This window comes from Lissotriton helveticus, chromosome 1_1 (assembly GCF_964261635.1).
Source record: "Lissotriton helveticus chromosome 1_1, aLisHel1.1, whole genome shotgun sequence".
NCBI lineage: Eukaryota > Metazoa > Chordata > Amphibia > Caudata > Salamandridae > Lissotriton > Lissotriton helveticus.
Window position 1 is genome coordinate 44,402,306 of NC_136057.1, and position 12,209 is coordinate 44,414,514.

Genomic DNA, 12,209 nt, shown 5'->3' on the forward strand with positions numbered 1-12,209 from the left:
TCTTCACTACCGAAGCCTGAGTGCTGTAGAGCTTACTGAGCGACAAAAAAATAAATGTGCGCCCTATAGGAGGGGATCTTAAATGCACAGAATGCTAACTCGAACCCATTGAAATGAAAGATACAGCAGGATTTATTTAGGAAAAGAGGTCTAAATACATCTGCAATAAACACAGTTCAACTACTAACTTTTAAATGTATGTGATAAAAGGTATGATGGGAAAGGAAAAGAGCCCACGTTTTTTTCTGCAGCTCCAACGTTAATCAGGCACCACAAAGAGCGAGCAACACCTGGGCTGAAGATGGAAGCAAGTCCGTTCCACGAGTCGAGTACCTCTGTGCGCTGCAGAGGGGCTACGGGCTTCGATTTGTTAGGACTTTGGAATCTGCAAATAGGGGGCTGTGCTGAGAGCACTAGCTGTGAGCTCAAAGTTGTTGTGACGTGTAAGTAGTAGTTTAGTGTGTGTTTTGTAAGACAGCGTGAGAGCGTTGCGGCTGTGCCCTCATGTAATGCATGAGAGAGGTGGTAAATGAATCCTATATTCGGTTGGTACAATAGAATCAACTAGCAGTGAGAAACGCTCAGCACATTTATAAAGAAATTAGATTAGTTGGTGCGTTTGTAGATTTGCCTTTTGATTGAAGCTCTTCTCGCACACAGTACAGCGCAAAGGCTTTTCTCCTATGTGCGTTCCCTTATAAGCAAAGCGCTGGGAACACTCAGTGCAGTGATAAAGCTTCTTTCCTGTGTGTACGATTTGATGCTGTACAAGGGATCTCTTATCAGCATAGCGCTTGGTACACAGAGTGCAGGGATAAGGCCGCTCTCCTGTGTGCGCTCTTTGATGCCGTACGAGGCCTCCCTTTCGAGAAAAGCGCTTTGAACACACAGTGCAGTGATAACGTTTCTCCCTGGTGTGTTTTCTTTGGTGCTGTAGTAGATCTGCCTTTTGATTGAAGCTCTTCTCACACATGGTGCAGTGATGAGGTCTCTCTCTGGTGTGTATTAGTTTGTGCTTTAGTAGAGTTGTTCTTTGCTTGAAGCTCTTCTCACACAAGGTGCAGTGATAATGCTTTTTTCCTGTGTGTATGCGTTGATGCTCATGGAGAATTTGCTTTTGAGTGAAGCTCTTTGCAGATACAGTACTGTGATAAGGTCTCTCTCCTGTGTGTACCCTTTGATGCCGTACAAGGGTTGCCTTCTGAGAAAAGCGCTTGGAACACACTGTACAGTGATGAGGCATCTCTCCTGTGTGTATGCTTTGATGAGGCATCTCTCCTGTGTGTACGCTTTGATGAGGCATCTCTCCTGTGTGTACGCTTTGATGCCGTACAAGGCCTTCTAGATGTGACTGTTGTGCTGCAAAATAGAAAAACATTAAAGATTACATGAAGAAAATATTTCTTGAAAAAGCTGCATTGTTATAATATGGAGAGGTGAACAGTTACAATGCAGAGAAAACAATGTATGTTCTAAGAAGAAGAGTCACACTTCCCTTTGAGACACAAATGGTGGCTAGTCCTCCTACATAAAGTGCGGTGACCTAGTCCTGCAGCAGGAGCATGCTGGGAAATCAAGTGATTCACAAGAACCACTGTTTGACATGGTGTTTCTGGTTGGCTAGGGTAGGCACCGAAGCCAGGCAGAATCCACCACTCTAGTCAGGGTAAGTCAGATACACACCTGAGATAATCTGCGCTCACCCTCTGGTAGCTTGGCGCAGAGCAGTAAGGCTAGTTTAAAGAAGCAATGTGCAAAGCATTTGTGCAACACACTCGTACAGCAACACAGTGAGTAAACCACAAAAGGGAATCCACACAGAATTAAGTAAAAATAGATTCTATACTGTACATCAAACAAGACCAAAATGACTTAAATCACACCATTAGTGCATATAATGCAGGTTTGACAGAGAAAAACACACATTACTATGAAAACATAGGTCACAGCGAACCTGTTCTCCTATTACACGTCATATGGTAACTGTAGTAAACGTGGTTAAAGTGTTTGCATTTAGAAACCAAACTTAGGGCGCAGGAGCACCTACTAAATGCTAAACAGTAACTGAGCTTGAGGTTTACAGCTGTTCTCCTCTATGGACGGCCTGCGCCTTTCTTGAGGTCATCTCTAGAGCAGAGACAATGCTGTGAAGGAGAGCAGGGCAGCTTTACCACTCTTCTGGACCCAACCTGCCTCACAGTACCTTTATGGGTGCAGGGTCACTGTCCTCAGGGCATCTGTAAATTGCTGACAATGTGTCATGTCTCGGGAGTGGGACCCGATGTTGTGAGCTTCGTGCAGTATACACGTTAAAAACAGAGGGCGAGGCCGGCTGGAATTTGCCTCAGAATGTTCACCAGCCACATGTTATAGAACAACGTGCTGTTGAAGGCTTTGTGCAGCTCCAGTAGCACGTATAATGTCCGTCATTACTAAATACTAAGCAATATGTAAACATATAAGTATGCATGTGTTTTCGAGCTCACCCCAAAATACATAAAATGCATTTGAAATGGTATAGATACACGAAAATGAGTATTATACTGTACGTTTTTCAAGCAGTGGTATCATTCAGATAATGCATATATAAATATCAGCTGAATGAAATGCGAAAATTACATTTATGAAATGGCTCTTAATACAGAAAAGAAGGTCGAGACCATTTCATCACATATTTATACAATACTCTACATGTGCTAGAGGCTACGTCGAAATATTGTCTCTAGAGTCTCTAAAAATAGAAGTTCTGTTCTCGAAGAATAGTTCTACTTTAAGCAGAGTACAAGTGCAAAAAAAAAGAAAATATTTTGGAGATTGGAAAAAATTATTTTGAAAGGCTTGCGAAAAATTGGTCTACAACAGTAGGTGAAAGTTCGACCAAGTTCGAAAAAGCAGCAATAGTGCAAATGTGAGAATCATTGCCATCATCGATTTCTACATCAGCAATGCTCACAGAAGGTTGTACCTGTGTGGTGCCGCTTTCATCTCATACTCCACCGCCACCTAATCGTAATGGTGAAGTCTCAACGAATGCCGTCATCAGAATAGGTAGCCACTGTGTTACAACACGTTGCATGAGCCGTTACCGAACCAAGCAAAGTATCGATATCCATTGGTACTGCTGATGGTAGTGTAAGACAGACGTCCAACGGGCATTCTTCTCCGCATAGCAGACATCAAAGCACAGGTAAGATGCAATCTTGCCAGATTGGTCTGAATGAAAGAAATGAGGTAGTACTCAGATCTCTTAGCCGGGCCAATCCGAGGACTCTAGTGATCCGGTCTCGGTATTGTATTGATAGGATCGTTTCTTCCATCGTTGCTGGAGTTTTGTCTGTGATTTGGCTTGCCATATCGGAGCAGAAGGAATAAAAATAAAATTCCTTCTACGAGTCCCAAAATAAGAGGTAGGCCGCCAAAGACAGAATGCACAAAATTCGGGAAGATGCCCAGAACTGTTTCAAAGGGTGCTAACAGTCCCGAAAAAATTGTCTTAAATACATGTGCGATGCCACTGGTATCAGACATGTTTAGAATTTGTCTTAACATTTCTACGAAATGCACGGGCAATTTGTCGACAATAGGATATGTATCACTGCTGCTGTCTTTGCAACTTGCAGATCATACGTCTCTTTGGACGAGGTTAAAGGCACAGTTGTCTATAAAAGAATAGACTTCATTCTGCTTAAAGTATCAATTCAAATAGAAGAGATATTCAGAGAAGGCCATATTGCTGCCTCCTTGTCTGGTTTGCTGTTTGGATACAATACTTGCATACAGCAAATGACCCTGGAAGTAACGGTTACGAGATAGGCTTTTCCTGGCACCATGCCACAACAGCTGTGGTCACTTATTAGAACGTAGCTGCTGTTGGAAAGCTGTCTGAAAAAAGGCTCTATCTGTTCTGCAGGGGTGCCGTGCAGGTGACATTAAAGGTTATTTGATGAACCCTCACAGGCTCCATGCAGGTTAATACCTTGACGCAGAAGTGTACCGCTTACTGAATTTTTACAGTTGTTACCACTAAGAAATACCTCTTTTTTCCCTTCACTATAGCATCTATGTGTATAAGGTAAATTCCAGGTTAACTTGACGTATCCTTTACCCAACTTTTCATACAGGCCTGCTGGTATATACTTTTGGCAATTTTGAAACTGAAAAGTTGTTATCGGAATTGTAATTGTTCCATGTATTATCCATTCAATGACAGGTCTCTCTGACATTGTCAATGGTAACCTCTCAAGTTTTTCAATGCTCAGTATCGTATAGTCTGCTCCTTTTTGTGCCAAACTGATTTGTTTATCAGTAAGGTTAAAGATAGAAAATAATGACGTTATGTTGCTTAGACGCCATGGCACATAGCCTGAACGCAGGTTTTGCAACGTCCAGCCTAGCTGTACAATAGAACGCAATTGGGACTGGCTATGTTGTAACATTAGCAAGTCCTGCTCTATTATATCAATAGCAGATGATACAATGCTGTCCAGTGAATATATTCTGGAGGACAGAGTCGTTAACCCATTGTCCACTACAGAAAGTGATTTTTCCAAATTAATACAATCAATTTCTCGTATTTTTTCTGCAGTTTCAATTTGTGTTTCTTTCCAAGCTTCGTTGTAAGCAGCGTATACACCGGCCGCAGTTTTTTACGCTGTTTGCCAGGTCCCAGTATGAAATCTCGCAAGTCAGCACCTTCTTTAAGTAAAGTCAAGTGTTGCTTAATTTCAGGCAGTGTGGATTTCTGTAGCCACTCAAGGCATAGTATTCCTACACTATATGTTGTAACTATCCCTGGATGTTGTCTCTGGGAATATCTTGGGTCTGGCCTGTTCTGTTTGAACCCCTGTGTTTTGTTCAGGAATCTATCTTGACAGTTATTAGTGTCTGTGGACCAGATCAACCATTTTTTCCAATCAGGATTTGTTCTGTTTTGGTGTAAAATATGGGATACGTCTATCCCCACATCTGTAGTGCTATTACTATCAGGTATGGGCTTTAGAATAGACAGTTTGTTTAAGTCTTTTATCTTAGCTAAGCCAAGACAAGTAGTCTGTTGAATGGTGTCATTCAGGAATATTATCTGTTCTGGGATCATGCAGGCTCTTAATAATGATTCTAGACCTTGTACCTGCCAGTCTTTTGTACCACAGATGGTTTTTGTCTCAATGTTGTTTTTCCAAAATTCAAAACCAGATGTAGACATTTTTTCATAACATTTTTCCGAATAAATCAATTTAGTATTTGTCAACATGTTTTTCATTCCTGTCTAATTTAACATTTTAAAATAAAACGTTTCTGGATCACTGTTGTTAAAACCTGAGAAGTATGGGAATTTCTCATAAAATGTTTTCTAGCTGCCTTTTGGTGGTGTTGGACAATGTTCTCATTGGTTATAACTAAAAACATTTCTAGCATTAGCAGATTTATGCAAATAGTGATGACCATAATGATTATAGCAATAGATTTCTTCATAATTTGATGAACCCTGTAGATAATCATGTTCTGTGAATTTTGCTGACATTTGTATGTCTGATTAACAAACAAGTGGTTCTGTTGGGTAGTGATAATAATTTCTTTAGGGGAGGCTGACAACAGCTCAGAAACACACAACAAGCAAAACTCTCTGATATGCAAAGTTTTTATATATATTAAAAACAAGAGAAAGACAATATACTGGAATTACTTCATTCCACTACATTACTAATAAGTACTTCAAATTCGTGAATAGTGACTGTGGTGATTAAAGTGACTAGTGCAATGCATATAGTGACACTTATATACAAAACAATTATTTACAATAAAACCACAAGGGGAAAAGACCGGGGGAAGGAAAAACGAAGTATTTTCTGTCGTTGTGAGGCCAGTATTGTAAAAGTAAATATTCCAAGGAAAACAAATGGTTAATGTCCAAGTTCCTGGAGCTATCTTGGCCAAATAAGAGCGTCGACGTTTCGACCCTAGTTGCGCCCCAGTTGGTGGTCGCGGCGGGTCTTTATCAAGACAGGGGGGGCTGAAAGGAAAGGGATAGGTATCAGAGAGGTGCTTGTAAATTACGTCAAAAAATGACGAGAGTCGCTGAAGGTTACTTACAAGGGGATCGGTCAAATGGTGAATTATTCCAGAGGGTAGCCCGTTGGTCAACCTAAATGGAAAAAGAACTTTTAGGACCATGTGGTGTAAAATTGTAGCAACCACATTTGTGTCTCTCATTAATCAAGAGGCATTTATTTAAGGTACCTAGGTGATTACCTAGGGTACATGATTACTCAGTAGATAGGTGTGGTAAAATTATTTAAATTAAGTGCCTAAGTGATTTAAAGCTGGCAAAGGAAGTGCCTAAGTGATTCTAAAACACGGTGCAAGTCCGAGCTCGGAAATACAACCGGAGTCCTAACAAGGGAAAATGATTAATACGGATCCCCTTGTAAGTAACCTTCAGCGACTCTCGTCAATTTTTGACGTAATTTACAAGCACCTCTCTGATACCTATCCCTTTCCTTTCAGCCCCCCCTGTCTTGATAAAGACCTGCCGCAACCACCAACTGGGGCGCAACTAGGGTCGAAACGTCGACGCTCTTATTTGGCCAAAATAGCTCCAGGAACTTGGACATTAACCATTTGTTTTCCTTGGAATATTTACTTTTACAATACTGGCCTCACAACGACAGAAAATACTTAGTTTTTCCTTCCCCCGGTCTTTTCCCCTTGATGTTTTATTATAAATAATTGTTTTGCATATAAGTGTCACTATATGCATTGCACTAGTCACTTTAATCACCACAGTCACTATTCACGAATTTGAAGTACTTATTAGTAATGTAGTGGAATGAAGTAATTCCAGTATATTGTCTTTCTCTTGTTTTTAATATATATAAAAACTTTGCCTATCAGAGAGTTTTGCTTGTTGTGTGTTTCTGAGCTGTTCTCAGCCTCCCCTAAAGAAATTATTATCACTACCCAACAGAACCACTTGTTTGTTAATCACATATACCCAGGTTCTGAGGGACACAGGGTTACCCCTTTTTGTTAAATCATCGACATTTGTAAGTCTGGCATCATAATATTAATATTTTCAAAGTCCCAATCATCAGAGAAAGTACTAGGTGATACAAAGTCACTTGAGGAAACCTTGAATTGATGTGGATATTTCAAGAGCTCAATCAGGCCATATATTTCGTAATCAGTTTTGTCCCATGCTACACCCCGATGTATAGGATTGGCTGTGATGTTCACTGATGACAGTTCTCTTTATTTGATGTGTGATGATCTGTGAGGCTTTAGGACCAAGTTGATGTTCTGACTTGCTGTGTCCATTGTACTATGTTTTCCATCAATAAATCTACCCAAACTTAAAACAATGATGAGCCAGAGCAGGAGGAAAAGTACACCTAACACAATCCATAATTCAATCCATGGTGAAATCAGATATGTTTCTCCAAGTTGATGAAAGAGTTCTGTAATTTTTTCTTTGAAAGTTTTTGTTGCTGGCATTTCTTCCTGTTCACTTGGATCATCAGAAAAGTCATCGAAATTGATGAAGTAGCTAGATGCAGTTCTGTCAATTGTTGGAATTGCTTCCGGATTTGCATTAGTCTTTGAATCTTTTTTTTTTTCGTTTGCATAGTCTGAGGCTACATCGTTGTAGACAGGCGTTTCATAACGAACTGTCGCAATTTGGGTTTCAAGAGGCACAAGTTCCATGGCTTTGTTGCATAGTCCTTTTTTATTCACTGCAGGTTTATCAAATGTGATTAGTCTTTCAGTTTGAACCTCTTGGATTGTAGCAAGATTTGGTCTTCTGCTATTTCTTGGGCGTCCACTGGGCCTACTACTTATTATTGGCCACATGATTGTGGTTTTACCAGGTGGATTGATACAACTCTGTTCTCCTTTTTACCAGAAAGGGGCGGTAGTACTACTGATCTTGTTCCGCTGACAGCTAAGACAGGTACTGCTTTTCTGTAAGAAGGCCCAAATTCCTACTTCACCACGATCTTTTCTCTGACCAGATCCCCAATCTTTGGAATCCAGACAGGTCTTGCTGGGACAGGTGGTTTTTCTTCAGTGGTTGTTGGCTTTAGCTTTATGTTACTTAGACTTCTTCTTGTTTCATTTAAGTCCTGTAAAACAGCCAAACAATCTTTGATATCAAAGGTTTTTTGTTTCACCACTGAAGTCTGACAATCTAGGTCCTGGATGATCATTCTAGTGCCGAACAATAGTTCGTATGGAGTGATACCTCCTAGAGAATTTCTTGGCAGATTATTAAGACTACGTTGGATACTTGTTAGATGTTTGACCCACCCGTCACCCGAACCTAATACCCTCACTGTTATAGATTGCTTTATGTCACAGTATCGGGTTCCTGCCACCACTGGGGTGCAGGAAGGGATAGAGCATACATTATTGACAAGACATAACTTTTATACTTAAACCATATAATGAATACCAATACAGTAGGCGTAACAGCTGAGAGAAACAAGATAACAGCATACACGTGTTAGCAATACGTAATCAGAAGGCGTGAACTAGGCGTGGACATAGAGGTTTGTGCTAGAAACGTCACATGTAAGTGTCACGAGTAGGTGGGTACTTAGCAGAATTGTGCAATGTCAGCAGAAATCTGAGGCCTGGATGCGCGCGCAGCTGCATGATGTGTGATTGACGTGAAGCTGGAGGGTGCAGGGGACTTGACATTTACACTAGCGGAAAGAGACAGAAGTCTGGCATGTCAGATCAACTCGTACCTATATCATATCTGATATCTGATGTTTGGGAACCATATTATCTAGAGGAAAAGGTCTCTTGGGCAGAGGCTATTCTATACTGACTGTGAGTGCGTGTATAAGCGTCTAAGTGTCTGCATGAGATGCGCGGGGGCATGGGCCTACCATGGTAACAGAGGCTATGAATTACTTGCACGGAGACAGTGAGGCCGGGCCCTTTGCTCTGCAGCTGGAAGGATGTTTACTTGAACTAGTAGGCAGGAATGTATGTTTGAGGAGCGGAACAGATAATTTGAAGGTTGAATACAGTTTTGGCAGGCAGCAGGCTGAGCCAAGCGCCGTTAGCCGCACAGGGAGTAAGGCAGAGGTCACGGGTACAGAAGCAGCCCAGGCTGAGGCGTTCAGAGTCAGAAGGCAGAAAAAAGGCTCGATGGCAGAATTCAGGGCCTACTTCGCCAGAGCTGAAAAACGTGTAAAGTACACCACAAAAAGACGTTGGCACGGCATACTTAGGAACGGAATATTCAACCCGTTCAGGGTGGATCTGAAAGAGGACATGTTAACGTTGGACGCAAATGTATTTGCGTCTTCATAACTGGCACAGGAGGGAAGTTACATGCACTTTAAGCTGGTACATGGAGACGGTGGGGTACACGTTAGGGAACATTTCTTGACCATAAAATCTATATTTCCTCATTCCCTCCTTGTTCCCTACGGACCCTTCATGATATATCGATCCTCATAAACCGATCAGTCTGTTCTTGTAACATCATTTGCTCTTCTTTCTTCTTTTCGCGTTTTAGGTGAAAACTGGAATGTGTAATACATGAAGTGGCGCACAGACCACAAATCGCTGGCCCACACTGTCGGCACAGGCAGCAACTGAATACTATGACAAGGGCAATGCCTAGGAAGGATAGGATCTTCCATCCCCAAGCGGTCAATGTTGTCCAGAACCAACCGGACCAAGTCCAGGTGCCTGGATTCTGATGTATCAAACTTGCAATCTTATGAAGACGTGTAATAGCTTTATATACTGTAGGCGCGTTTTCTGGAATGAAAACACAGCAACTTGACCCGATGACCTTACAAGCTCCGCCCCTATCTGCTAGGATGACGTCAATAACAAGACGATTCTGGAGAACAACAACCCGCATGGCAGATTGCTCCTCTGTTAAGTTGCCTAGAGCGGAGGTAGTTTCATTCACTACTGCTTCGAGTGTTCTAGTTAATCTTCGTATCAGTTTACTATTTTGGACGGGACCTGTGAAGAAAAAGAATCCTTTATTGAAATCTGTGTATTGCTCCCATGCCGTTTCAGTATAGTCGACAATCGGGAGATCTCTTCGGAGTCTATTCTTTACTAGATTTGTATTTCTGTGATAATCAGGAGGGGCTAGAAAAACAGGTGGCAGAAGGAATGCAATGTAACAGGTACCATCCCAATCTGGAGGTAAGCGTATGTATGCGGTATGGCCACAAACAAAGTAGGAATGACGAGTAGCTCTAAAGGAAGATTTGCCTTGATCACTGAATTCAACCACAGTAGTACATTTACTATGACCTAAGTGCACTGAGCCCTTCTTTCTGACACATAAGTCACCTGTGACTGGTAATACTGACATAGCAGGGAGAACTGGTGCAGCTTCGGATTCAACAGTAAGAATCATAAGGTTAATTGTATGATTACCTAATCCATATACTTCATTTTCTAGATCGGTTCCTATTCTAGTGGGAAGTCCCTTCTTGTCAGGGTAACAGGCGTTAAGCAGAACTAAGTTCAAGTTTCCCCACACCCAATTTCCTTCGAAAACAGCAATATCAGGATCTAAGGAATTAATTATTCTAAACCATGCTCCACATGAGCCATTGTGTGTGAACGGGTACGGAAAGAGGGGCAGAACTCCCTTGTATTTCTGATAAGGAGGGAGTCGGCCACATATCCAACAGTTTGTAGCATTATTAGTCTGATGGGAGTGATGTAACATACTAATGAATGTGTTGTTGCGCAGCGCAAGTCTGTAAGATAATTCATGGGGGGGTAACTCGCTAAAAGAATGCTCGGCAGTGACATTGTAAACAGGTTGTTCACGCTTGAAGATAGGGTAGTATATAGGCAGCAATATACTGGCAACAATAATCAGAAGACTTAGAAAAAACATAATCAATAATGTCACTATACAGTGACTATGGAGTGATTTACAGTATGCACGTTTCTTGAATCGTCTCTCTCTCTCTCTATCTCGGTCTAGGGGATACATGTCAGAAACTATTTAACCGATTCACCTAGGGGAGGACTTAAACAATTAAACTGTCTGACTTGCTAGACCGTAATTTCTCTTTGTATTCCTCTTGGGGAGTTTTCTCTCTTTTTGGAACTTTGAAGTCTCTAGTATCGAGGCAGTCCTTTGAGGGGGTGGAAGAGTCAGTCTCTGGCAGCAGTTCATTACATTTTTTAATATGACTCGTGTGGATCCACCCCTTTCTTCCTTCAACTTTAATCGCCGTCCTCGTGGTCAGAAGGACGATCTTCGGCTCCTTCCAGCGGGGCTCCAGCGGGCTTTTCCTGTCGAAGTTGCGAATCAACACAGTATCCCCGGGACGGACATCATGTGGCTTTACATCAGTGTTGTCAGGGAAGGCTGCGGCAACCTGTGAACGACATAATTGGAGTGCAGACATCAAGGAGGCAAGGTAATCTGTCAGCATGTTACAATCAACATCGGTTATTTTCTTAGGCATGGGCGTCCCCCACATATTCGGTGGTCTGCCAAAGACCACCTCATACGGGGATAGTCCTGATCTCGAATGGGGGACCATTCTCATATAGAACAGTGCAACTGGCAGGGCGACTATCCAGTCGACCCCTTTCTCTTTACAGATTTTAGCAAGTCGTGTTTTCAGTGTCTGGTTATGCCTCTCTACAAGGCCAGCGGCCTCGGGATGTCGGACGCAGTGGAATTTCCACTGATATCCTAGCAGAAGGGAAACCTGTTTCATGAGTTCGGATGAGAATGGCTGTCCGTTATCTGAGTACACGACACGAGGCAAGCTGTACCGTGGGAAGAATTCTCGAACCAGCTGCCTGGCAGTGGTCGGGGCAGTGTAATCTGGGACTGGATATGCTTCGGTCCAACGGGAAAGTGCACAAACAACTACGAGGACATACTTGAATCCTCGACAACGGTCCATCTGGATATAATCCATCTGGAGGACTTCAAAAGGGTGATCGGGAGGATGGAATCCACCTTGTTCTACAGGGACGCTTTTACCTGGATTGAACTGACAACAGATCATGCAAGTACGCACTTTCTGTTTTGCTGCTGCTCGTAAATGTTTGTTGTACCAGAGATTCTGTAAACTGTCTAACATAGCTTTTTCTCCTAGGTGTGCTGGACTATGTGCTGTATTTATTATGACTTGAACCATAGAGTCGGGGAGAAACCATGTAGATTTTCCCTTCGTCATCCAACCTTGATCTGT

General features: G+C 42.1%; 1 protein-coding gene across 1 annotated transcript in view; it reads right to left on the minus strand.

The window, feature by feature from the left end:
- Nucleotides 1–223: 223 nt before the first annotated feature.
- Nucleotides 224–12,209, minus strand: part of LOC144767226 (uncharacterized) — a 114,053-nt gene continuing 102,067 nt past the window's right edge. The window contains exon 3 of the mRNA XM_078650766.1: nt 224–1,359. Coding sequence (XP_078506892.1) covers nt 602–1,359 — 758 coding nt within the window. The 3' untranslated portion in view covers nt 224–601. The remainder of the gene's footprint in view (nt 1,360–12,209) is intronic.